The sequence below is a fragment of the Microcebus murinus genome, chromosome 1, assembly GCF_040939455.1.
Source record: "Microcebus murinus isolate Inina chromosome 1, M.murinus_Inina_mat1.0, whole genome shotgun sequence".
Taxonomy (NCBI): domain Eukaryota; kingdom Metazoa; phylum Chordata; class Mammalia; order Primates; family Cheirogaleidae; genus Microcebus; species Microcebus murinus.
In genome coordinates this window covers 80,133,465-80,161,144 of record NC_134104.1, presented here as the reverse complement: position 1 = coordinate 80,161,144, position 27,680 = coordinate 80,133,465, and the positions used below count along the sequence as shown (strand labels likewise).

General features: G+C 35.9%; 1 protein-coding gene across 4 annotated transcripts in view; it reads left to right on the top strand.

Moving 5' to 3' along the window:
• Positions 1 to 2,708: 2,708 nt before the first annotated feature.
• Positions 2,709 to 27,680, top strand: part of ATP11B (ATPase phospholipid transporting 11B (putative)) — a 107,643-nt gene continuing 82,671 nt past the window's right edge. For 2 of the 4 annotated variants that reach the window (XM_012736972.3, XM_012736973.2), the window contains exons 1-3: positions 2,709 to 3,041; positions 22,708 to 22,824; positions 27,178 to 27,267. In XM_012736972.3, coding sequence (XP_012592426.1) covers positions 3,015 to 3,041; positions 22,708 to 22,824; positions 27,178 to 27,267 — 234 coding nt within the window. In that variant the 5' untranslated portion in view covers positions 2,709 to 3,014. The remainder of the gene's footprint in view (positions 3,042 to 22,707; positions 22,825 to 27,177; positions 27,268 to 27,680) is intronic. The other 2 variants (XM_076003618.1, XM_012736971.2) reach the window with 1 other exon arrangement.

Sequence of the window (27,680 nt, the reverse complement as noted above, 5' to 3'; positions counted from 1 at the left end):
TTTTCATGTTCTGTTTAAATTCAGCTCCTTTTGAAGCTCTCCCCAGTTGCTTTTGCCCATATCAATTTTCAGAAATTAGTGCTTATTGTCAGCATAGTTCTTTAGGACATAATCCTATATTGACTTGGATTGTTATTTAACTGATTCTCCTATGCAACTTCTCTTACCAACTAGACTGTAAAATCTACCCAGAGAAAGAGGTTCACCTTAGAAGTTACTCTTGTGTCTCCTTCTAGTTTTAGGGAGTTGCTATGCATATATTTGATGTTAAAATACTTTTAATAAATAGTTGTGGAATGAATGAGTTACCCCTGACTCCAATCATGTTTTTTTTCCCTCATTTACAGTTGTTGCCTGCCTTCTTAAGTCATGTGTTTTCCCATCTCAACCTTTCCAACCACAACCAACAGAAAGAAATTGCTTTTATATTGTTACCTGATGTGTGTGTGTGTGTGTGTGTGTGTGCGTGTGCGCGCGGACAACTGAAACCAAAATTTCACAAAACAATACATATGAGTACTTACCCTGTGCAATGTATTCTGATGTTTTCTATTCTATTTTTTAAAATACTGATCATAGCAAATTGATTTCACCACAACTACAGGGTTATAACTATAGTATAAAAATACTCTATCTTATGCTCCTTGTATCAATATGAGGTATATAATATAACCCTTGAAAAATGCTTAAAACAAAATACTGCTTGGATTGCTCGTTCTGTTCCTGACAGTTTGAACTTCAATTTGACCTTTCCATAGTTACCTTGAGATCACTTCTTACCATATTAAACAATAGCACTTAGAATCAACTCCTCCCCACAACTTATTGCTTTTGCAATTTGTGACAGTTAAAAAATGATGCACAAAGTATCCTCTAGATTGCTATTTCTTATGTTATTTTGACAAATTTTAGTGGCATATAAGTAAAAATTTCCAGGCCTAATTAGTAATCAAATGATTTGCATATGAAAAAAAATAGGGATAGTCCTATTTTTGTTTCTTGACATAGCTTAAAAACATGACTTTTGTTGCCTGACAATCCAGAATCTGAATTGTAGCTTTCCCAGTCACTTAACCTGAGCCTCCATTTCTGCATCCACACAATGGGAATAATATTACCTACTTGGGGAGGGGTTAAATTAAAGCATGCTAAGTAAAGAGCTTGATACAGGGTCTGGATGCTCCATGAACAGACACAGTGCTCCATGAATGGCAATAATATTTTATCACTATGACAAATAAGTAAATGTATCTCAAACTTCCTTTTTGGGTCATAAAGTAAGGTTCAGTCATAAGAACAAAAGTAATATTATTTTTTCTCTTTAAATATCTATTTTTGAAGCTTGGTGATTTAAAATATAAAATGCCACTACTGGTTTTATATATCATAAATATCCTTAAAGAAAGGTTCTATTTGTGGTGCTGGATAATCATTATATCTAATAAGTAATGTCTAGTGAAACGACAAGACTGAGTATATATGCAACAACTTGCCTAGTCATGCTAATCTCATTTAGATTTGCTTATCCTTAATTTTTTTTTTACCACCACAAACGTTCCGTCTGTTGAAGTGTGTTTTAATGCCGTTACAATACTGCACTCAATATATATACGTAACACAAGATAGCCTGTATATAGAGATGATTTTAAACAAAGCCAGCCTTTTTTCTTCTTTTCTTTTTTTTGGAGACAGGGTCTCACTCTGTCCACAAGGCTAGAGTGCAGCTGCCTCATCATAGCTCACTGCAACCTGGAATTCTTGGGCTCAAGCAATCTTCCCAATCCTCCCGCCAAAGCCTGGAGAGGAGGTGGGACCACAGGTGGGAGCCACAATGCTAGGCTGTTTTTAAATTTTTTTTTTGGTAGAGACAGGATCTCACTGTTGCTCAGGCTGGTCTCCAACTCCTGGCCTACAGTCTCCCTAAGTGCTAGGATTATAGGCCTGAGCCATCATGCGTCGCCCTAGTTGCTTTCATATTCCTTCTTACCTCGTCATTCACACACTTACCTTACCTACGTCAAGCTACTTCTAGGGTGTTTTTGAATGCAGGAGTTTGGCAGTTAGCAATAAACAACTACTTTCCGTAAAACGTATTGTTTTCCCCCTCACCTGTCCAATTCAGCACAGGAAGACAGACAGAATATAGCACCCATTGTCCATGAAACACAAGTCGAGCAGGCTAAAGGAAGTTGCAGCCCTTCAAAATTATTTAAGGGGAGTGATTCAGACTACCCTAGCCCCATCTCAGTCCTCTCCTAAGGAAAAGGGCTGAGTTATGTGTTGAGACAAAAGCTTTGACAATTTAATTGAACCAAAACTGGGACCTCTGGGGATTAACCTTCAGTCACATACACTCCAGTCTGTGTGTGTGCGTGTTGGGGGACGCGTCTACTGAAGAAGGCGGGGAGCCAGAAACAGACCTGCAACAGGAGGTACAGACAGAGGAGTCGGCCACAAGCTGCAGTCTCCGGAGACCGGCAGACTCAGTCACATCTTAATTCCACCACAAGAAAGGCGGGTGGGAGCGGAGGACAGAAGCCGCGTTCGAGAACCCGGCACCTTTCCACAATCGCCCTTGCCCCGGCCGCGCCGCCGCCCCTGACTCTGACCCGCAGCCGTGCGCGCCCAGACCCCCTCGGTCTACCACCCGTTTTCGTCACGTCCGGGGGCGGGCCGGGGTGCCGGGGGGCGGACCCGGGTGGGGCCAGGGGCCGGGCAGGGCGAAGGTGGGGTTGTAGGGGTGCTTCGGGTGACAACGGTCAATAATGAAGGTGGCTGCGGCTCGGCGGCAAGCTCAGCTGCGCCGGGCGTGGGCGGCGCCAGGGCCGCGCCTGTAGGACCTCGGGCCGGCGCGGCGGGATGGGGGCACAGCGCGGGGAGTGAGGTGGCGGCGGCGGCGACCAGAGGAACTTCAGCCTGAGGGGTTCGCCCGCTCCCCCCTCTGGCTTGTCCGCCTCCATCTGCAGCCCCTCGGCCCCTGCGCCCCGCGGGGCCGGGACGGCGACGACAAGGGCATGTGGCGTTGGGTCCGGCAGCAGCTGGTAGGTGCTTCCGCTCCTCCACCTCCGCGCGGCCACCCCTACGCGGCCTCTTGGTCCAGGTGGCGGGGAAGGGCTGGCGGTGAAGGCCGGGGCGCGGGGGCTGGGCTAGGCCGCAGCAGGGGAGAGTGCGGGCACGGGCCGGGAGTCCGGAGCCGGAGAAGCCCGCACAGCCTCGGCGCCAGTGTCGCCTCCAAGCCCGGGCCCCGAGGCTGGCGCCGAGCGGCGGGAGGCGGCCGCTTCCTGCCGGCGCTTCTCTCTTACTTCCTCCCGCTTGCTGCTCCGGGGCGGCCGCGGCCAGAATTGGAGGTTCCGAGCGGGGTGGCTGTGCCCCCTGAGGAACCAGGGAGAGGGAGCTGAAGGAGAGTAGGCCTCGGGGAGATTAAAGAGGCTTGTGTTTCCTGTCTCTGATAATTTGGGACACGTTTGGTTGAAGGGGAGGGGAACTTGTCTACAGCCCCCGGTCGTCTAGAAGAGTGTCACGATTCTATGCTGTGTTGGTTAGCGAGGAAGAGGGTACCTTATCTAGTCTAATTCCTGTCAGCGAAAGGAATTTCACGTGAATGAGAGAAATAATATTCCAACTCTCCGTCTGGTTTCAGAAAAAAGATAAGTATGATAGTTGTGAAGACTAGTTTTCCTTCCTTCCTTGTCCTCAACCCCAGGTAAAACTTTTGGAATGTGAACCTTACTTTTTTCCGGTTCTCCTCAAGGCAGCTTGAACTGGACAGATTTGGAACCAGTGGTTCATTTTCCTGTATTACTAGAACATCTGAAGGAAAAAAATCTTAGAAAAGGGTGATTTAAGGCCTATAAAAAGAGCCATCTTTCCCAGAATTAATTCAGAGAAAAATATTTACTGCCTCCCCGCAAATACAGCCCAGAAAGTACACAGCGAAGTACAGAACTGTGACAATTAGGACAGAAATTGGCAATTTCTGTTTACTGTTTAATTTATAAATCGAATTAATTAAATGCTTCTACAATTCAGTGTTTTCCTTTACTAATTCTAAAGTTAGTGGTAAATCTTAGTGGAGCAGGAACTGTCTTTGTGGGACTAAAACATTGATTGATGCCTCTTTTTTCTTCTGCTCTAGAAAAGCATTTTACTGTTTAAGAAGTATGGTGTTTCAGAGCCAAGCTTCTGTTAACTTCATTTTGCAGTGGGCATCATTCTCAAAAATAAAATCTTATAAATAAAATAGAATGGCCTACCACTCCCTCCTACAAATGTTGGCTCTCTATTTTTAGCTAATTGTAAATTCACATATCCCAGATAAATGCTTTATTAGGAAATCAAGCTAATGATGTCATTATAATTTGGTATTGTTGTAATACTTCGGCTTTGTTGCAATAAGCCCTATCACAGTAATTTGACTCAGAAAGTTAATTATTACAGAGCTGATCTCATGCTTTCGATATGCTAAATCTTCGTGTCTATAGAGAGCTTATTTGCCTGATGTTTTTGTGTGGTAGTAAGATAATACTAAAGTGGTTTCATAAAGCTTTTCCTAATAGATTAAGACACTGTTTCTTAGTGTTAGGTATTTTTGTTAGCCTGAATAAAATCCTGGTTGTATAACCACTCTCATCTTCAAGACAAAATCTGGTAATGTTTTTAAAAATGGCTTCAAATGAACCTAACTGAAAGGAAGAGCCGGAAGTTGTGCGGTTAATTTACAAGGCAGCTGCCTTACTGGAAGGGTTAACGAGTTGAACAAGTTGCTGTGTATAAAAATGCTATCTTTGACATACAGTTGCTCACCTCACTGGTTTTAAGTTATCAGATCTTCTAAGTATGTAATCCAGACTTGTGCCAGGATTGTGTAGTTCTGATTAAGTTTGTATGACCATTTAAATTAAACATTAAGGACAGTGGATACACAGAGTAATGAAAGTTTATTTTACCATCCCAATCATAAATAGCTATTCTAGTTACTATTCAGCTCAAAAAAAAGTCTACTTTAGATTATAGTAACATTTGCTCAATGAATTGAATCACCATGTCTTTTAACTATGGGTTTAAAATTCAGATAAATGGGACAAATTTGGGGAAATTGATAAGCAAATTGCAAAGATTTGCAAATTGTTGGGAGTTATAAGCATACTTTGTTTATTATATGAATCCTGATTTTCAATTACTTATGTTGTCTTATCAAAAAAAAGTTTGTCATTTCATTACAGAAACAGCTCCTGTGCTCTACTAATTTCTTTCTATTAATATATTTTTTTTCTTTTGCTGGAATAAGAAACAGTCTCTGACTGGGTGGCTCCTTTGGCCTGCCCACTGCCAGTGCCTGCTCCTCTGGCCTCAAGCATACAGCTATTAATAATGTTTTAAAAAGTTTGACTCCTTATCTCCACAAAATATTTTCACTGCTTGACAAAATGAGAAAAATCAAAAAGTTGACAGAGATTGATCTTTTCCATTGGGGAAGTAGGGTGAAAAAGAAAAGATTGGAGTTTCTTTTTCTCTTCTCTTTTTCTTTCTCTTTTGTTATTTTTTGGCTTACAATGTTAAAGTTATTTTTTGCTAAAAAAATTCTCTTATGGTGTCTTTCTGGTACAGTTAGTATTTTTCAGCATTATAATTTATATATTAACTCGTTAGAGATAACAGCACCTTATAATAGTGGAAATGCCATTAGCTACTCTCTGTATTCTAATATTTAGACCTGTATTGTACCCATTAACCACATGTGGCCATTAAAATTTAAATTTATGTGGCTGTTGGCTATCATATTGTCCAGTTCAGAATAGGACATTTTCATTATCACAGAAAATTCTGCTGGATAGCAGTGATTTAGACTTTAAGTGAAAGTTTTTGGCGATATGTATTTTAATTAATATATAATATTTCTTTAAAAAATTTTTTTAGCGACAAGGTCTCACTGTATTGCCCAGACTAGTCACCAACTCCTGGCCTCAAACGATCCTCCTGCATTGGCCTCCCAAGTAGCTGAGGTTACAGATGTGAACCGCTGTACCCTGCTCCTGTCATATTTCTTTATAGAGCAATGTGGTACTACATTTTTAAAGCACTTACTGCGTGCTGGTATTAAAATAAGCTAAATACTGGCTATACAAATGAAGGTCAGTATCACCTTTGACAGAATAAACATTGGGTACATGTTTGTTGAATAGGTAAGGAAAGAAAATCAAGCTATAGTCTGTTTCTGTGTTAGAGATAAAGTGACAAAATTCAAGATCGACTAGCCCAGAAAAAAAGCTGGAAAATGACTGTCACTATACAAAAACACAATATGTCATGCTAAGATAACTTTCTTAAATTATTCCATAAAATATAGTGCCTTCAGATTTGTATTGGTGATGGTGGATGAAGGTTGCTAAGATTGTATTCTGAGTGACTTGAGAAAAATGGAAAGGTTTAACCTGAGCTCCCTCAGCTTTCTACTCTCTCTCCTACTCTCACTCAACAAACTTGCTTATATCTATACTTAACTCTTCTCTTCTTTCCACCTGTTATAAGGAAGATGCACGCCTCCTCTTTTCCAGGCTAACCAGTCCACTTGTGCTTTTGAGTCTGTTCTTTCATCCTGCTCTCCATGTGCCCCATTAATTATCATCCGTATGTTTGTTCTCTTTCTCTTTTCCTTTAACCTGTGAATATGTTCAAGCCTCTCGCCGCTATCTTACTTTGTCTCATACCTGCAACTGCCAAATTTTCAATTTTCTAAAAAATAGGTCTGTGCTACATAACTGTTGGCTGATACACTTGAAATGTGCCTAGTTCGAGTTAAGATATTCTGAAGTATAAGTATACATGTTAGATTTCAAAAGCAGTATCAAACCGTGTAAATCATTTCAATTTTTATTAGTTACATGAAATAATATTTTGGATATATTAGGTAAAGTATATTATTGCAATTTTATGTGTTTCTTTTACTTTATTTTAAAAAATGTGGTTGCTAGAAATTTAAAAATTATGTATGTGAGGCCAGGCGCGATGGCTCACGCCTGTAATCCTAGCTCTCTGGGAGGCCCAGGTGGACGGATTGCTCGAGGTCAGGAGTTCGAAACCAGCCTGAGCAAGAGCGAGACCCCCATCTCTACTATAAATAGAAAGAAATTAATTGGCCAACTAATATATATAAAAAAAATTAGCCGGGCATGGTGGCACATGCCTGTAGTCCCAGCCACTTGGGAGGCTGAGGCAGCAGGATTGCTTGAGCCCAGGAGTTTGAGGTTGCTGTGAGCTAGGCTAACACCTCGGCACTCTACCCTAGGCAACAAAGCGAAACTCTGTCTCAAAAAAAAAAAAAAATTATGTATGTGGCTTACATCTGTGGTTCATGTTCTGTTTCTAGTAGTGCTGCGATGTAACATTAAAAGTGAGCTCCTGTTTCTATATGGCACATTATCCAAGTCCGTATATTTGACTAGACTAGACTGTAAATTGGGGCAAGGACAGTATCTTATTTGTTTTTATATTGCACTCAAGACAGCAGCTGGCCCATTGTAGGTACTCACCAAATGTTGGTTTAACAAATGAATACAACATCTGTTTGGAAGTACCTGCATTCTTTGCCTCTCTCCCTAGGAATGAATGGAGGAGTAGAAAAAGGCAGCACTGGCCTATGATGGTATTTTTGTGTGTGTGGAGCTAAGTAAGTTTTAACCTCAAAAATTAATGTTTAAGAACCTTAACTTGTGAATATGTGCTTCCCTATCTCTGTAGTCAGACATATATTCTCAAATATCAATTTTCCTTTCTTTCTTTTTTTTTTTTTTTTTGTAGTAGAAATGTGTTGCCCAGGCTGATCTTGAATACAAGCAATCCTCCCACCTCAGCCTTCCAAGTATTTATTTTTTTTTTATTTGAGACAGAGTCTCACTTTGTTGCCCAGGCTAGAGTAAGTGCCGTGGTGTCAGCCTAGCTCACAGCAACTTCAATCTCCTGTGCTCAAGCAATCCTCCTGCCTCAGCCTCCTGAGTAGCTGGGACTACAGGCATGTGCCACCATGCCCAGCTAATTTTTTTTCTATATATATTAGTTGGCCAATTAATTTCTTTCTATTTATAGTAGAGACGGGGTCTCGCTCTTGCTCAGGTTGGTTTCGAACTCCTGAGCTCAAACTATCCACCCGCTTCGGCCTCCCAGAGAGCTAGGATTACAAACGTGAGCCACCGCGCCCGGCCCAGCCTTCCAAGTATTAATAGCTGGGATTACAGGCACAAGCCACTGGGCCAGCCCTAGTTTTCATTTGGTTGGGGGTTGAGGGGGATAAAGCATTAGAGGAATCCCAGGTATTCTCAGTAGCAGTGAAGGGAGAGACCTTGTTCTAGATTCTCCATAGAACCTTATGGTTAACATTATTGTCATTAAATATTTTCTAGACCTATGATGTTCAATATGGTATCCACATGTGGCTATCGAAAACTTAAAATATGCCTACTCTGAATTGAGATGTGCTCCAGTAAAACACATACTGGATTTTGAAGACTTAAGGGAGAAAGGATATAAAATATCTCATTAATAATCTTCTAATTGATCACATGTTGAAATTATATTGGGTTATATAAATATACAAATATGTTGGGTTAAATAAGATATATTATTAAATTAATGTTTATTTTTACCTTTAATGTGGAAACTAAGAAAATCACATATGTGGCTTAGATAATATTTCTGTTGGATAGCACTGATTTAGATTGTTGTAACAATATATAGAGGAGGTCTTGCTATGTTGCCCAGGCTGCTTTTGACCTCCTAGTCTCAAGTGATTCTCCCACTTTAGCCTTGCAAAGCACTGAGATTACAGGTGTAAGCCAGTATACCAGGCAAAATTCAGTACATTCTTGGTTGGATATTTATATGGGCAATACTAGGAGACTTACTTTTAAGCCAGTATTTCAGGTTAGAAATAGATAGGTGTATTGAATTCTTCTGTATATGTGGTTATAATTGATTCAATAAGCTTTCCCCAGTGTTGTGAATGAGACATGCATTGAATTTCTTTTACATTTTAGCACTTGGAAATGGCCCTGAGGGAATTGTATTGACTCTTGGGTGTGTTTAGGAGAAATCTAGAGTGCTAAATTTTTTATGCTGAATGGTTCGCTTAAAATGATTTCAATAGTTTAATTTTTTATTTTCTTCTTTCCTTATCCTATGCATGTTATTGGCAAGTTCTTCCCAAATTTCTGACACATAGTCTGTCCTACTTAACATTGAATTAGCTTATGCAAATAATCATACTTGTTTCTCTTTAAAACTATTAGATTATCCACAATTTAGATAAAATGACAAATTAAGGCTATTAACAAATTAAGTACTGTCTTTGTATCTCCACATTTTTATTAGAAGTGAGTACCATCAGGAAAGGAGGAAAAATAGGATAATATGCACTGGTATCATCCATTTAGTCATTCTCTTACATTTAGCAAAAATTAGGAACAAAACATGTTGTGTATACACAGGTTATTCTTACTATGTGAAGCCCATATATCTGGTATAGGTTATTTTTATCCTTTCATTAAGCCTCATATTAATGGAAAATTTCAAGCATATACAAAAGTAGAGAAAATAGTATGATGAGTCCCTATATACCCTTTACCCAACTTCAGCAATTATCAGCACATGACCAATCTTGTTTTATCTATTTTCCCCACCCGCTATCCCCATTCCCTTTAGTTATTTTGAAACAAATCCCAGACATTATATAATTCCACCCATAAATATTTCTATATTTATCTCCAAAAGAAAAGAACTCCTTTTGTTTGATGTGTATAACTATAATTTCCGGTACAGTTTATGTATTCCCTTCTTTTTTTCTTTAAATTCTCAAATTTTAAGCAGTAAAGTTTAAAAGTCAACTACTTTTTTCCTGTTTGTTACATCTATGGGGAGATGAAATCACGATAGGGAACATGAATCAAAAAAATGTTTTGCTTCAAAATACAGTGTTGTATACCAGAATTATGTACAATTTTTCTGTCAATTAAAAAAATAATACATTTTTTAAAAAAGCTTTGTTTATAACACAAGTGCGGTTTTAAGTGTTTGGGGAGCAAATCATGTCTCCCTCTTTGTTGTTGCTTAAAATGATATATCCAGAACCATTTCTTTACTCTTCCTTTGCCACCACCCTAGATGAACTCACCAATCTCTCTTACCTAGATTTTTGCAAATGCTTCCTAGTTCATCTCAGTGTTTCTCCCCTTGTGTCCCTGTAGTCTGTTTTCAATATAGCAGCCAGAGGGATCTTATTAAAGTGTTTAAATCATGTAATTCCTTTGCCTAAAACCTTCCAACCTTCCAAGGGCTTGCCTTCTTCTTGTTCGAGTAAAAGCCACAGATGCTTCTTGATCTGTGTTCCCTTCCGCCCAGCTTCCCCCAATCCATTTCTTAACCCCCTACCACTCTTCACTCTGCTTTATCCACACTGGCCTCCCTGCAATTTAGAAGTCCCAGGCTTACTTCAATCTTAGGATCTTTGTCCTGAAGCTGTTACCTATACCTGAATGTTCTTCCTCCAGATATCTGCTGGCTCCTTTACTACCTCCCAGTCTTTATTCAAATACTGCCTTATTAATGAGTGAGGCCTTTTCTGGCCATTCAGTATAACATTCTAACCCTCCCCAGTACTTCCCTATCCCCCTTTCCCTGCTTTATTTCTGTAGCACTTGTCACTGTTTAACATACTCTGTAATTTACATGTTTGTCTCTATCTCATGAAGGCAGGGATTTTGTTTTGTTTTAGTTCTCCATTTTTCAAAAACTATTTCTCCACTGCATCCCCTTTTAGGTAATACTATTTCTTTCTCATTTATTTATTTAATCATTCAAACGTTTTCTGAACATCTTCACTGTGATAGAATGTTGCTAGGCTTTGGAACTACCAACATGAAGCACTCCCTGCCTCAGCCAGTCTTCTAGGGGACTTTTCTTCTCTAAAGGATATTTGGTTTGTTGCTGATTTTTTCCTGTTACAAAAAGTGTTACAGTGACCATTCTTTTTTAGGTTTATGTTTTTTGGTTTTTTTTAAGTGGAATAACTGAAAGTGGAATTGCTGGGTCATGAGGTATGCATATGATAACTGTTAGTGCATATTGCCAAATTATTTTCCAAAACATCAGAATTACTCTTTCTCTACATCTTGGTCAACACTTTGTACTATTAGACTTGAAAAAATTTACCAGTCTGACGGGTGTGAAATAGTACCTCATTTTGTTCTAATTTGCATTATCTTGATTGCTAGAAAGATTCTGGTATGTTCTATTTCATTCATATACATATCTTACCCATTTTTCTGTTGAGTAGTTTATCTTTTCCTTATTCCTGCTGTAGACTGGATGCTAATTCTTTGTCGTATGTGTTGTAAATATCTTCTTCCAGTCTGGGTTCCTTGTATTTAATTTTGTTTATAGTCTTTTTTCACACAGAAATTTTAAATCTGTTTATAGGTTAATTTATTAGGCAAATGATTTTTGCTTTTTATTACATGTTTAGGAATTCCTTTCCTAAACTAGGATCATAAAGCTTCTTTCTTTTCTTTTCTTTGTTTTTTTTACAGAGATAGGGTCTTGCTCTCTAACTCTGTCAGCCAGGCTGGAGTGCAGTGGCACAATCACAGCTAACTGCAGCTGGGACTACAGGCATGTGCCACCATGCATGGCTAATTTTTAAATTTTTTGTAGAGACAGGGTCTTGCTGTGTTGCCCAGGCTGTTCTCAAATTTCTGGCCTTAAGTGATCCTCCAGCTTCACCCTCCTAAAGTGCTAGAATTAGAGGTGTGAGCTATGCCCCCTCCCCCCAGCATAAAGCTGTTTTTCTAGTGTTTTCTTCGAATTGTTTTAAAATTTAGTTTTTAAACATTTAGGCCTTTAATATACCTGGAATTGATTTTTGCACATGGAATAAGGGTATTTGTTTTCTCCCATGTGGAAAGTTATTTGTCCCAATGCTATTTATTGAATGAGCCATCCTTTCTCCTACTAATCTGTGTTTGCCTTCTCTGTCTAAATGATAGTGTTCTGTGTCACATACCAGCATTCTCTTTCATATATCTTGGACTCTTTCTAGGTTCTCTGGCCACTAACTTAGATATGCAGGAGACACCCATACTTTCTGGATCCAACACTTTATGTAGAGTTAAAGGAAATTGATGCAGTGCTTACCTGCCAATGTTGATCAACTTTTTTCTCAGCATATATTTGCAGAATTAAAAAAAGGGTCATGAGGAGGTCAGGGGGAAGTTGAAGCATCTAAGGAATTATTATGAGAAAGCAAAAGTCACAATTCTTAAGTAATAAGGTATGCTTTTAACATTCTTTTTAATTTATAGTCTCCTAGACCATAGTTTTCCTAATGGTGATATTTCCTATAGATTGAGATAAAGCTTTCAGTGGTCTATGGCAAAATGAGAAAAAGTGTGTCAGTGTCATGTGTGATTGCATAAATACATAGATGTCCTTGTTTTTGAGGAATGTGTTTTTTTTTTACTTTTTAAATATAAACTTTATTTTAGAATAGCTTTAGATCAACAGAAAAGTTACAAATACAGTATAGAGAAGTCCTGTACATTCTTTTCCCACCCAGTTTCTCTTAACTGTTAACATCTTACATTACTGTGCTATATTTGTTACACTAATACCGATACATTCATATTAATTAAACTCCATACTTTATTTGAATTTATTAGTTTTTCTCTAATGCCCTTTTTCTGGTTCAGAATCCCATCTGGGATACCACATTACATTTAGTCAACATGTGTTCTTAGCCTGCTCTGAGCTGTAACAGTTTCCCAGACTGTTGAGAACTATATTAAGTCTTAGATTGTTTTCCCTGCTTTCTTTTCTCTCAATATTCTTGCTTGGAAAAATAAAGTGTTGGTAACCCTTTGTCAAGTTCCCAATTTTTTTTTTTTCAAAATATTAAGGGATACAAGTGGTTTTGTTACATGGATGGACTATATAATGAAGTCAGGGCTTTTAGTGTTCCTGTCACCAGAGTAGTGTACATTGTACCTGATATATCCCACCCAATTTCCCAATTTAAAAAAGTTTTACTGATTTGGGAAATCCACAACTCCAAGAACCAATGCCTTTGGTTGTAAGAAGTCAGTGTGATGACCATTAACAATTAGATAGTCTCCAAGTTTCTTAATTATGTTTTATTTTTATTGTATAAGAAATATCAATGGGAAAAAAGAATGTGAATTTTAGAGTTAATTAGGGAAGATTAATTAGGGCGATCTGATTTGTGATGGCAGTTTGAGTCTCCATTAGAGATATAAGTGTATGCAGAAAGCCATAGGAAGATATGAAGTTTGTAAGCACACACTGAGTAACTGAACACATATTATATCAACTTACCACGAAGATATTTCTTAGAATTATTGCCAAATAGAAAATGTGGTAGTATATGGTTTCAGCTTTCTTAATTTTCATGTTTAAGTAAAAAAAAAAATCTCTTCAGATGAGAAGAGAGCCTATCCATTTCCAGAGTTAATGCTTTAACCTTTGGCTCCTTTTTTCTTCCTCTTTCTTGATCCTTCAGTAATTTTTTCTTTCCCCAAACTTTAGTATTCTCCTTCATCACATCTTTCATTTCTAACCTAAAAATATGCTTATGATTCACTTACACTAAAAATCCTTCACTTTATCTAGTAGTTAGCACTATCCCTACTTCCCCACCCTCCATTCCACCCCATTCACCAATCCATTATAGTTTGACTGTGCTGGCAAAAGCCACTAATGATTTCCCAGTTATTAAACTCAATAGTTTGGTTTTTTTTTTGTTCTCATCTTTCTTTGCAGCATATGAAATCATTCCTTTTTGGAATTTCTTTCTGGGTTTCTGCCACCCCACTTTTTTGTTCTTCTACTTTGATAATTTTTCTACTTTTCTCCCATATGCATCCTAAATGATGGCCGTGAGAATTTCATCTTACAGTATTCTCTTCTTGGTCTTTATACTCCTTATAGGCAACCACATAAATATCCTTGGCTTTAACCATCACCATTATGCTTGCTGGGTTCCAATCTCAAGTCCAACTCTCTTGTTTAAGCTTTAAACAAGCATATCCAGTGGCTTTCTGGATATTAGATATCTGTACTGGTTCTTCCACATTTAAACCAGAAAATAATTCTGGCTTGATCTTAAATATGTGAGAGAAATAGGAAATTAGATTATATCTAAGATAAATAAGGCCTAAATCACTAAGATTTCATCAACTCCAAGTGGCAGGTACTAAGTTATGTATTTCTTTTATCATCGGTGGTACTTAGCATACTACAAAGCACATAGTAAATATTAAGTAAATATTCTTTGATTTGTCACTAGAGTAAATTTTTTTAATTGTATACAGGATGATATCAGAAGGCAAGAATTGCAGGTCAGCAGTATAATTTTAATAGTCATTATTATATAGGGTTAATGAGCTGCTTTCTGAAATAACTGAAAATATACTAAAAATTCTTTTTGTGTTTGTTAAAATACATTTTCAGAATTATGCTGGTTTGACCCAGTGTTGCTAAATAATCATTTGTCTGCTTAAAGTTTAATTTTCATAGCAGTAGTTTAGAATTTACTAGCCTTTTTTTGAACCGTATATAGACATGTTTTACTTTCTTCTGAAGCATGTTTCTCAGGTTCTTGAAAACAGATTTCTTTCTACCCTGCTTTTTTCTACCTTTTGTGTTATTTCATGTCTAAATGACTAAGTAGCATTCACCCAGCATCTCTACTCTTTAACCTCAATATATTTTTTATATTGTTATTGTTGAGAATTTTTTTTACCTAATACATTATCCTATTTAAATCTGTACTTGGAAATATTTGTTATATAGTGGTTTCCTAAATTGAATATTGGCTATGCTGTTCATACAGTATAAGCAGCACCTTCTTAACTTGAGAGATAGTAAATATTTATAACATATATTTTGGTCTCTGTGTACATAGTTGATTCTCGACCTTATCAGACACAGTTACTCCTATTTATATCAGATATTTTATAAATACTTCTTCCTTCTTTATCCTGAAAAAAAATTTAAATAACTTTCCTATACAAATAATTTTTTAAAAATCAACATTAATATCCTAATTATCATATGAAGGAAAAATAAAGAAATGCATTTATATTCAATAATACCTATTTCAGTGTATAAATGCTCAATCATGACTACACTAGATATAATAAATAATCAGATACTAAAGTCATTGTGAATACCAAGGCTACTAATGTAGACTGCTAAAAATATATTGTATTGGTGACTCAAATAACATTTCCATTGGTGATGCAATTTTCTAACACAGTAAACAACTCTTCATAAAAGTTCTGACAAAGCAGAGTATAATCTTTCTTCAGTTTACATGGTAGTTGCATTCTTGAAAAATTCATAAATCCATATAAGATATTTTGTGTTTATATTTAAATAGAGGGTTCAGATGATTTCAAAGAGATTTTTACCAGCATGAATTTCAGGCAGGGCATTTGAAAGTTGTGTGGCTCACAGGACAGTTCTTTGTTGGCAGAGCTCTACAATCCAATGCAGAATGTCTAATATCTCTGCCCCACCCACCCAATAAGTAAATGCCAGTTGCATCCTCCAATTATTATGAAAATCAGTACCAACTTTATTTCTGAAATGCTCCCTAGAAGTCTGCCTTCCTTCCTTTGGGTCATTCCCCAAAAAGGAGTTTTCACTTTGAGGTATACAATCTCTTGGATGTAACAGAACTATTACATATAGTTTTCTATATGAGAATAGGGAAACATACTTAAGCAACAAATCAGAAAATAATAGGTTAAAAGAAAAAGCCTATAGAGCAAACTGTGTGTTCATTCAGAAACAGTATTTTAGTAATAGTATTATTTTGGTTGATTTGCCCAATTTAAATGCTTGATATTACATTGAACCTATCTGACAACCGGAACAACATACATATACTTTCATTCTATATAAGAGCAAGAGTATTATGTATTATGAGAAACATTAAAAATGTTTATAATTATGCAAGATGAAAGGTAAGATATCTAGATTGTGTAAAGTGGGACTGGTAGGAAGTACAAGGTTATTGATTTTTGTTGTTCCTGCTGCTGTTAGTTATTTATCTAGTAGTGGTGTCTTGGTTCAGGCATTCCTGAAAACAGATTTCCAGCATACAAAATTAGTAGGACAATTGCATCTCTTCTACCTTTTTTCTACCTTTTGTGTCAATTCTTATCTAAATAATCAAATAGGATTTGCCCAGCATGTTTTTTTTTTTTTTTACTTCAATATACTCTTTTTTTCCAGCATATTATGGGGGTACAAGTGTTAAGGTTACATATATTGCCCATGCCTCCCTCCCCCATTGAGTCAGAGCTTCAAGCATGACCATCCCCCAGACATTGCACATCTCACTCATTATGTTTGTCAATACACTTTTTTGTTTTGTTTTGTTTTGTTTTTTTTGAGACAGAGTCTCACTTTGTTGCCCAGGCTAGAGTGAGTGCCGTGGCATCAGCCTACCTCACAGCAACCTCAGACTCCTGGGCTCAAGCAATCCTGCTGCCTCAGCCTCCCAAGTGGCTGGGACTACAGGCATGTGCCACCATGCCTGGCTAATTTTTTCTATATATATTAGTTGGCCAATTAATTTCTTTCTATTTATAGTAGAGACAGGGTCTCGCTCTTGCTCAGGCTTGTTTCGAACTCTTGACCTTGAGCAATCCGCCCGCCTCGGCCTCCCAGAGTGCTAGGATTACAGGCGTGAGCCACCGTGCCCGGCCTTTAATACACTTTTTAATGTTGTTATTGGTTAGAATTTTATGATGTGTCTTTGTGGTTGAGATATTTTTAAAGTATTAAACTTTGAAGATATTGTGAAAAAGTTGTTTTTTGATTGACTACTTAACATAATGTCTGTCCTCAAGGTTCATCCATGTTGCAGCATGTGTCAAAATTGTCTTCTTGTTTAACACTGATATTCCATTGTATTTTGTTTATTCATTCATCAGTTGATGGACATTTGGGTTGCTGCCACCTTTTTACTATTGTGAATAATGCTGCTCTGAACATGGGTGTACAAATATCCATCTCTTTGAGTCCTGGCTTTCACTTCTTTGAGCTATATACCTAGAAGTAGAATTGCTGGATCATAGGGTAGTTCTGTGTTTAATTATTTTAGGAGCTGCTCTACTGTCTTCCACAGCTGCTGTACCATTTACACTCCCACCAGCAATGCACAAGGATCCCAATTTCTCCACATCTTTGCCAGTACTTCTTGTTTTCTGTTTTGTGGGGTTTTTTTGTGATAGCTGTCTTAATGGATATGAAGTGGTGTTTCATTATAGTTTTGATTTGCATGACCCTAATGGAAGTTGATTTCTTTGACGTCTAGAAATGAGCCCTCTCCAACTGTGAGGCCAAAATAAATGGCTTTGATGAGAATAAGGCAAATCTAATAACACCAAATAAAATGTTTCCTGCTAGCCCCTCTTACCCTGGTTATGGCAGATTTCACTCTACAGAATCACTTTAAAATTTTTTTCCCGTTTAAATATCATAGAAGTTAAATTCAATTTGGTATAAATTTATTGTTAAAGATATTTTAAAAACTAAACTCAGAATATGAAAACTAGAGAATTTAGTCCATTGAAAAAATATTCATTAAAGAACTAATTTATGCCAGATATCTGAGCACATGCTGCCCTTAAGATCTTACAGTTTGGAGGGGGAGATGGATATAAAGGTAAGGAATTATAATTTGGTGTGATAAAGTTTTTGATGAGAGTGTATAATAGGTTTAGCAAGAGGAGTAGACAACATATGCTTTCTTTTGTTTCTGAGAAAGAAGAGACAACAGGTAAAGTTTCGCTGAGAAGGAAATTCTTAAGCTGAAACTGAAGGCTTTTGCTGGAGGTGTATGTTGGAGTAGGAAATCAAGTTTGAGGAGTAACATCATAACCTATAAGTAATGAGCTTCCTGTAGGAAAGTATTGGCAGATGATTTGAGAATTTTCGAGTTATCTTTCTGTAAGATCCCTCTACAGCTTGAAAGCCAGTCCCAACCTGTCCCTGCCCTAAGCCAGAGTTTTTGGAAGCCCACATTGGTGTGATAGATAGCTGCTAACTAACTTAAATCCTACGTGAAAGTCACATAATTTAAAACAGAAAGTTAAAATTAAATTATTGTGTTTGTTTACATTGCGGTGTTTTAAGTTTTTCTATCACCTTACTTTGGTCTGTTATCTTGCCTTTATAGTACCTTCATAAAGGTATATTTTATTGGAAGTCTATGTCCAGGAAACAGTAATTCAGAATTAACTTTGTAGATCTTGGTAAAGTACATTAAATCATTCTTCCCCAGAAGCCTTGGTATTTTTGCTAGGCTATTTTCATGTACCTGTGTATATTGAAACATATAGCCAACAAAAATCACTTTCTGTCATAGAAAGTTTGTTATCTAAATAAAGTGCTATTCATTTATTTTAATAACTTACTATGGTTGCAGTTTTGACTCAATACTGTTTTTGTTGTTTGGGGGTTTGTTTTGATGTTTTTTCTTTCATAGAGCAAATATGTAACATATAACATTCATAGAACATATATTCTAATAATAGAAGGCACATATTTACTCTAATTACTGTAAACTCTAAAGATGATGTTTTCTTAATTATGTTTAAAGAAGTATGACTATTTAATTACATTATTCATGAATATAATTTGAGTCTCTTCATTTATTTGTAATGTTTATATTTTTTAATAAAATCTTTGGAATTTTAAGATAATGCAGAAGCTTATATATTTGACCTGAGAATGTTGTGATTCATTTCCAAGTATTTCTTTTTTTTTGTTTTGTTTTTTTTTTTTTTTTTTGAGACAGAGTCTCACTTTGTTGCCCAGGCTAGAGTGAGTGCCATGGCGTCAGCCTCGCTCACAGCAACCTCAATCTCCTGGGCTCAAGCGATCCTCCTGCCTCAGCCTCCCGAGTAGCTGGGACTACAGGCATGCGCCACCATGCCCGGCCAATTTTTTGTATATATATTTTTAGTTGGTCAATTAATTTCTTTCTATTTTTGGTAGAGACGGGGTCTCGCTCAGGCTGGTTTCGAACTCCTGACCTTGAGCTATCCGCCCGCCTCGGCCTCCCAACAAATCCAAGTATTTCTTTATGCCAGAGACCAGCTTCTATAAATTATATAGCTATTTACTGATTTGGTTTCTGCAGGTCTCATCAGGTTGTGGTTACAAAAGGAGTCTCTCAAATCAAGCCCATCTATTGCAATTCTTCCCCTCTCTGCCACCATGAGATTTTTTTGCCCCTTAAATACTCACCTACTTTTTTTTGAATACCTATGGCTTGAACAGATGCTCACAAATCCAGTCAGGAGAGGAAAACAGAGGTTTTGAATTTCATACTTTTTAAGAATATGACCGTTTTAAAATAGTTTAAATTTGTGTGCCTCTAATACTTGTACTCTACTTTTTAGCACACATTGACATAAAATCAGGGTGGCTAGAAGAGCATTAATCTTTCTCAGTTCCTTTGCCCAGGACAGGATGAAATCAGAGGAGAAAGGAACAGGCAGGGGCAAGCATCAAGAAGTTGAGGGTGTGAATGGGTAGCCTGAGACAAAAACAAAAAATGTACCAGAGGTTTCTGAACCTTGCCATGTAGCCTTGACCTACTGATTAGAGAGTTCAAATTGTATTTTGTCCTCTGCGCTATAGAATTGCTTGATAATGCTTGCTAGAAATAGTGTGAAATTATACTTGAATTTCATACTAGTAGTATAGTTATACATTTAATTTTGACAATAGTTATTTGTTTTGACTCATTAAAGAAGGTGGGGGTATCATTGAAACATAAAGATTCTCTTTAGGCAGTTTAAATAGAGAATATAAGGATGGGGAACTGATTAGGAAGCAAGATTTTAGGTTAAGTGGTTTTAAGCTTCTTTGCATCATGAAAATGTCATGAAACCTATGCACATCCTTATCCAAAAAATGCACATAATGCAAATTTTCATACAATTTCAGAGATTTACAGATCTAAAGCTCATTTATGGACCCTGCTTTAAGTCAGTTTCTTCATTTTTGGACGGTTTTGTTCTTTTAATTTTATTTAGTTTGCAACTTGCTGAATTTGTTGCAGAGACGATGATGCTAATGATCTGAAATTACAGGTTTAATTTCCATAAGGGACATTTGGCCATACTTACACTACCAACACAGATATCAAATTTAACTATTTTGTATATGAAACAAAATGCACATGTTCATCCATACACATATACATAACATTGACTATAATATGATTGGATAAGATTATGTGAATTCATTGGAACTGAAAAAAATCTCGAAATGTGTAAATGGATGTTATATCTCTAATTTAGGAATGCGGAAAAGCTTGTTATTTTCCTTTTGGAATTGTCATTTTAAATTGTGGTATCTTTGAATATAGAGCTGCTCTATAGAAGTTTTAGAATTCAATTTAATTTAAAATTGATTTTGGGGAGAACATTTCAATATATCACCTTGAAATAATTGTAGAAATCTCAGGAATTCCAAAATTTTAGAATATGATCACTGGTTCATATCCAGTAGAGATGAATGGAAAATGATGAGCATTTGCTTCATGGAAAGTGCATGCATTATGTATCATTTCTAGTCATAAATGAGATGTTGCTATAGTTTCTTTTTCTATAGCAACTATAACTTTTTATAGTTATTTTGGGTTCTTTTTTCCTTAACTTTAGATGTACATAATAATAAATTCCAATCTTGGTGGAAATTTAGCAAAAAATTAAAATTCTGTATTAGTGGTTCTCAGTCTTAGTTGTCTTGACATCTTAAAGATTTACATGTTCTTTCAGACATTGAATTTTTTTTTCCTTTTTTTTCCTTTATTCCAGAAGCTTACATGCATGATATGTAACTTAGTGTTAAAGAAAACCTTAGTTATATTTTATCAATTTTAAATATGCTCTGACAGGTTTCCATCTGAGTCTGTTGAGTTGAGCTGAAGGCAGAGTGATGCTGGAAAGATGGTAGAAAGCATATTGAGAGACAGGAACTAGTGTATGGGGTGATATATTAACATGGTTACAAAGTGGATGCTAAATAAATATTCCTCATGTAGTCTAATGCTTTATTACCTGTTTATAGGTAAACTTCCTGTGAACTCCCTTTGAGAAGGACAGCCATAGACTAAAGCAATAGCATTCAAGCTATTTGTTCACTTATTCATTTATTTACAAAATTATAAAAAGTTTAAAAGAAAATTTATGAGGAAAATAAGAATGTGTGCCACTGTATTTTTTTCCTTGAAGAGACTGATTTTGAAATCAGGCACATAGTAACATATTTACATCTATAAAATGTAGTCATCACCGTTACAAGGTGTTGCAAAAGCAGGGTCGAAAATCATAGGACTTTAATAGTATAAACAAACATGTTCTTTGTGATGCATGTAATGCATTTGTACAGCCCTGTACTAGCTGTTTCTGAGATCACAAAATAAAATTTTAAAACCAAGAATAATAGTTAAATACCATACATAATACCATTTTATTCTGATGTACTAAACAAAATATCCCCCTAGGCAGTACAGGATTTCTCACTATCTCTATATGTCTGTGCCCAGGAGAAATTTTATAAGGATGCTAAGCATTGAATGTCAGCCAGATTACTAAGTAGGTTACTAAATTAGAGTTTTTAGTAATGTCTAAAAATGAATTGTAGTTTATTAATGCCAAGTTTAATTTACCTTTTAATAACTTAGTAGTACTAGTAAATAGCCCTTGACTACTATAAAAAAGAAAAGAAAAGAAAATCTAAAGAATTGCAAATCATTTTCCTGTTAAAGAAGTCTTGCATTTGGAGATTGCTTTCAGCCTGTTGGGGGTTCCCAAGGTCTGTCAAAGGAGTCTTAAAGATTCACTTGCAATCCTGGAAGAAAGTAAAGTACTGTAGAGATAAAATATCGGTATTCTTGTCACTAAGGAAAACTTTTCCACTAGAGATTACTAATTACTATTACTAATATACCTTGAGAGATGGTATTCTATTAATAAATGTGAGGCCAGAATGTGAGTTCCTCAAGGCCATGAATTACAGCATATTCACATTAGTATTTAAGGAAGTCAATTGATACTGTAACTGGCACAAATAAATGATTGTGTGGAATGAATCTGGGCAAGACCCTACCTAATGCATTGTTAAGTCCTCTGGGAACAAAGCTTTTTAAAACCAAATTGATCTGGATGTAGAAGTAAAAAGAAATACAAACCTTTTTCATCAGATGTGGTAGGTGCTCACTTGGCTATAGCTTCCCAGGACTTTCATATCACTGATTGGAAATCATTCTAAGGGAAGGCAAGGAACCCAGAGGAATGAAAGGGAAGGAATGCAGTGGAGAAAGAAACCTTATCCTCAAATGCCTCTATAGGTCTCCTATATATTTTTTTCTTATAGTAGCATTTCTGACAGAATTATGAACTTTTTCATTACTAGAAGTATTACCTAGTTAGTTTATATCTGGAGATAAGGTACCTGTTTACCTGTGGGGAAAAAAATAAATGGCATAACTCTTCTAATAATTAGATTGAGTCTATATGCAGTTTAAGTCCAATAATTAACGTAAAACCAACAGTAACATATCATAACAACTAACCTGGTTGACCAATAATTACTTTTTCTCTTGCTTGGTCTTAGGGTTTTGACCCACCACATCAAAGTGATACAAGAACCATTTACATAGCCAACAGGTTTCCTCAGAATGGCCTTTACACACCTCAGAAATTTATAGATAACCGGATCATTTCATCTAAGGTAAGGATTAACACTTTTATTATTAAAACTTTAGATATATGGTATTTTATTTTGAAAATGATTTATTTTGTTTGAGTATATATTTATATCCTTACAAATTCAAGAAAATGGTGGTTGAGAAATTTATCTTAAATAAAATAGTGAACTATAAAATAAAAGGAGTTGCTAGTCTCTGATATCAAGTAGCCAGCATGCCAATTATCTTTAGTTACAGTTAAACTAAGGAACTATTAATAATATTTATGCTGGGTGCCAGGTCCTATATTAAGTGCTTTTCATATAATATCATTTAATCCTTACAACAGCCTTATAAAATAGCTCTTATAAAATCTATTTTACAAAGTATTATTATACTCATATCAGTTTCTTCAATTGACGTGCTGAGAAATTGAATAATTTTTCCAAGATTACACACCAGTAAGTGACTAGGTTGAAATTTGAACTCAGTTCTGTGTGACTTTCAAGCCTGCTTCCTCCAATTTTATCACTCATCTGTAAACATTTTATGGTACCAAAGTACTGCTTCACTTACATATATTCTTGTTTCAGTTTTTCCTATGGCATTTTTAGAGTAGTGCTGTCCAATAAACTTTTCTTTCATGATAGAATTGTCCAATATGATGACTAATAGCCATACAGGCCTATTGAGGCCTTGAGATATGACTAGTGCAACTCAGGAACTGAATTTTAAAATTTAATTTATTTTAATTTAAATGTCAGTAGCCACCTGTGACTAGTGGCTACCTTATTGGACAGTACAGTTATAGAGGATGTGAGTCAAAGAGATTGAGGGTAAATTTCTCCTTAGATCATAGCTATTGCTTGAAAGGGCACCTTAAGAAACATCTTTGTATTTCTTGTTCTTTCTTCCTTTCCAGAACAGCTAATAGTTTTTCTCTAAACCTGATGTTATCTTTCTCCAAAATGTTGCCTTAAGTCAGCAGTTCCTTTGCCCTGTCCTTTTTTTCTGCCTTCACATTATTTATGTATGTAACGTACCTATTAGTGACATCTCTCATTTTGGATGATGGTTCTAAAGTAGAAGGTAGGAAAAAGAAATATCAGAATCTAGAATGATGGAGCTCCACAGCTGTTAGTAAATTATGGCATTCTTAAATTCCTTCCAAACCAGATACCTGCTGTTCTACAAACTCATGTTGAACTTTCCTTTTATTGTGCCTTTGCTTTGATTTCATGTTGTTAACTACAATTTTTTAAATGTAGATTTTATGTTTTTGTAGACTTTGAAGGTTTTGTTTTTGTAGAAATATAGAATTCGTGTTTTTGACCACAATTTCTAGAATGTAAATATTTATATAGATATTCAGGAAATAAAAGTTCTTTTGAAAACTTTTTTTTTTTTAACTAGGGGTGTGATTTACATTCAATAAAATTCACCAATTTTAAGTATACAATTGGTGAGTTTTGACAAATGTGTAATATCATGGATACAGTAAAAGTCTTTGGTGTCTGATTTCTCTTCACTTAACATAATATGCTTTTGAGAGTCATTTTTGTTGTTGTATCAGTACCAGTAGGTCATTCCTTTCTAGTGCATAGTTTAGCTGTCAGTCTTGTTTTGGATAGTTTATGTTCTGAATTTGGGTCATTTTTTTATGTGGTTCTCTCAATACTAGTATTTTCCCTTTACATTTCAGCCCTTAACTCTTGTTGATAAGGTTGTAGTTTTTCACCTGCTGTTTTGCTGACTTAGCTCTGTTGGAGTTGGATACTGTCTCCAAGCTAAGAAGCCAAAAATTCACAATTCGTACTTCTTCTATTTGCAATTTTTTGAAGTTAAATTCTCTTCCTACTTCTATCTATATTTTGGAGACCTTCCAGGATTTTAAATAGTTTTTTAAATGTAGTCTTTCCTAGGAGTTCATTGGACCACTTAACTACTCTGCCAATACTGGAAACTGTCCTTCTGGAAAACTTTTGGGATTAAATAAATATCTTTATATGGCTATTTTCATATGTATCAGTATTCGGCTTAATGTTCTTGACCATAGTTTCAAAAATGTAGATATTTAAATGAACATTGCCCTTTTTTTATTGTTAGCATGAAGGAGGACTCTCTCTCTCATTACTGACTCATTACTACTTTATTATGCCACTGTGGCTTTTTTAAACTCCTTTCAAACCAGATTACTTGCTGTTCCACAAACTCATGTTGAACTTTCCCATCATTGTGCCTTTGTTTTGATTTCATGTTGTTAGCTACAGTTTTTTAAATGTAGATTTTATGTTTTTGTGGACTTTGAAGGTTTTGTTTTTGTAGAAATATAGAATTCATGTTTTTGACCACAGTTTCTAGAATGTAAATATTTATACAGATACTGTCACTTTTTTCCTGAGCATAATGAGTACTGCTTCTCGTTACTCTTTTTCCTACCTTTTATTTCCTGTTATTCCCTTCTAGACTGTGTTATTTTCTATCTTACAAAGCCATGGTGAACTTTCCTCCTCTGTTCTTTGCTCATGCAGTCCAATCTTTCTGAAATGTTCTCCTTTATTTGCCTTTGATTTTCAGCCTGTTGAATGTTCCTCTTTTAAAGCCCATGTCAAATATAATCTTTGTTAAGTTTCTCTTTCATTTCCAGCATCTCTGAATACAGCTGTTGATATTTTGTTCTTACTCTCTTCTATTTAATACTAAGCATCTTCTTTTTGTTTCTTTCATAGTGCAAGTGTCTTGCACATTGTAGATACCTGATATGTCTTTGTCTAATTTATTTGACCATAGTAACTACTTTAGCTTAAATTTAAACTTTCTTGTAAAATATTTAATTTTATAGCCATGCTTTGGTTTGCTTACTAAGGAACAAGATAGGGTTAATTATACAGTCATATATAACTATAGGGAAGTTATATTTTAATTCTTTTATCTTAACCATTATTACATAATAATTAAGAGAAGCATAATAAATTGTTACTTTTGTTGGTAATATTTTCATAGTGTTCAATATTATACTATTAGAGTTCCTCCTCTTATATATTGGCCAAGCACAGAATTTAGACTCATTCAATCTGTTAACATATTTATATTTTATAAAACCTGGAAACAACAGTTCCTACCATTTGTATGTTAGTTTTCATAAGAAATTTTTATTTGTTCTGAGTTTTTTTCTTGTATTATTGAGCTAGCAAAAAAAACCACCATGAGAAATGGGCATTTATTGAAACCTTAAAATCTGTACCCCCATAATATGCCAAAATTAAAAAAAAAAAAAATTAAAAAAAAAAAAAAAAACCACCATGAAACCAATGATCTTACTGCTAATTTTTTTTTTTTTTTTTTTTTTTTGAGACAGTCTCTCTTTGTTGCCCAGGCTAGAGTGAGTGCCATGGCGTCAGCCTGCCTCACAGCAACCTCAAACTCCTGGGCTCAAGCAATCCTCCTGCCTCAGCCTCTCAAGTAGCTGGGACTACAGGCATGCACCACCATGCCTGGCTAATTTTTTCTATATATGTTAGTTGGCCAATTAATTTCTTTCTATTTATAGTAGAGATGGGGTCTCACTTTTGCTCAAGCTGGTTTCGAACTCCTGACCTTTAGTAGTCCACCCGCCTCAGCCTCCTAGAGTGCTAGGATTACAGGCGTGAGCCACCGCGCCCAGCCCTTACTGCTAATTTATACAACTGCTCTCATCAAGATGTGCCAAGACAAAGTATATTGTCACTGTTACGATTTTTTTTTTTTTTTTTTGAGACAGAGTCTCATTTTGTTGCCCAAGCTAGAGTGAGTGCCCTGTCGTCAGCCTAGCTCATAGCAACCTCAAACTCCTGGGCTCAAGCAATCCTACTGCCTCAGCCTCCCGAGTAGCTGGGACTACAGGCATGCGCCACCATGCCTGGCCAATTTTTTCTATATATATTAGTTGGCCAATTAATTTCTTTCTATTTATAGTAGAGACGGGTCTCTACTCTTGCTCAGGCTGGTTTCGAACTCCTGACCTCAAGCAATCCGCCCGACTCGGCCTCCCAAAGTGCTAGGATTACAGGCATGAGCCACCTCGCCCGGCCACTGTTATGATTTAAATAGATTGGTGTAAACTTAGGACATTGCCAACTTAATTCAAAAGTCAAAATAAATTATTAAAATGTCTTAGATCTGCCTTCTCCAACTTCTAAAATATTATATTAAAATTGCCAATAAATAGAAAAAGAACAAAGGAAAGCAGAATAAAAGTCTTGAACTCTGGAACCCAAGTAAATAGTTTTTGTATTATCAAGAGTTACAGATTTTATTTAACAGCTTAGTAAATTTGATTTTACTTTTCTCATTGTATCTATATAATGTATATATTATTTTTCAATATTAATTCATTGATCTCTCCTTTTTCTTTTTAGTATACTGTGTGGAATTTTATTCCAAAAAATTTATTTGAACAATTCAGAAGAGTGGCAAATTTTTATTTTCTTATTATATTTTTGGTTCAGGTAAGCTTTATCACTCAATAGACTGTTAAATTTGTAAATGTGGTCTCTAAAAATGTATCTTAGAACAGAGAAAAATTACATTGTGTTTTTAATTATTTGACCGTGTGACCATTTTTTTTCTGGAAAGCTTTGCCATTTTATTCAGTGAATATATAATGATCAAAATCACATCTAGATTTCTAAAACATAGCCTATGAATTTTAAGATTAATAATATTTTGTTTCATCAGTGATGTGCTATAGTATTTAGATTAACCATAATCTAAGCCAAGAATATAAATCTATCATCTTTCAGATGCTCTGCCTCAGAACATAAATATTTTGGCTTTTAAAATACAGTGCATGTTTTTGGTGTATTTCTATCTTTGGAATTATCTTTGTTCAAAGTAAACTTTTCTTTGGCTTTTAATTTTT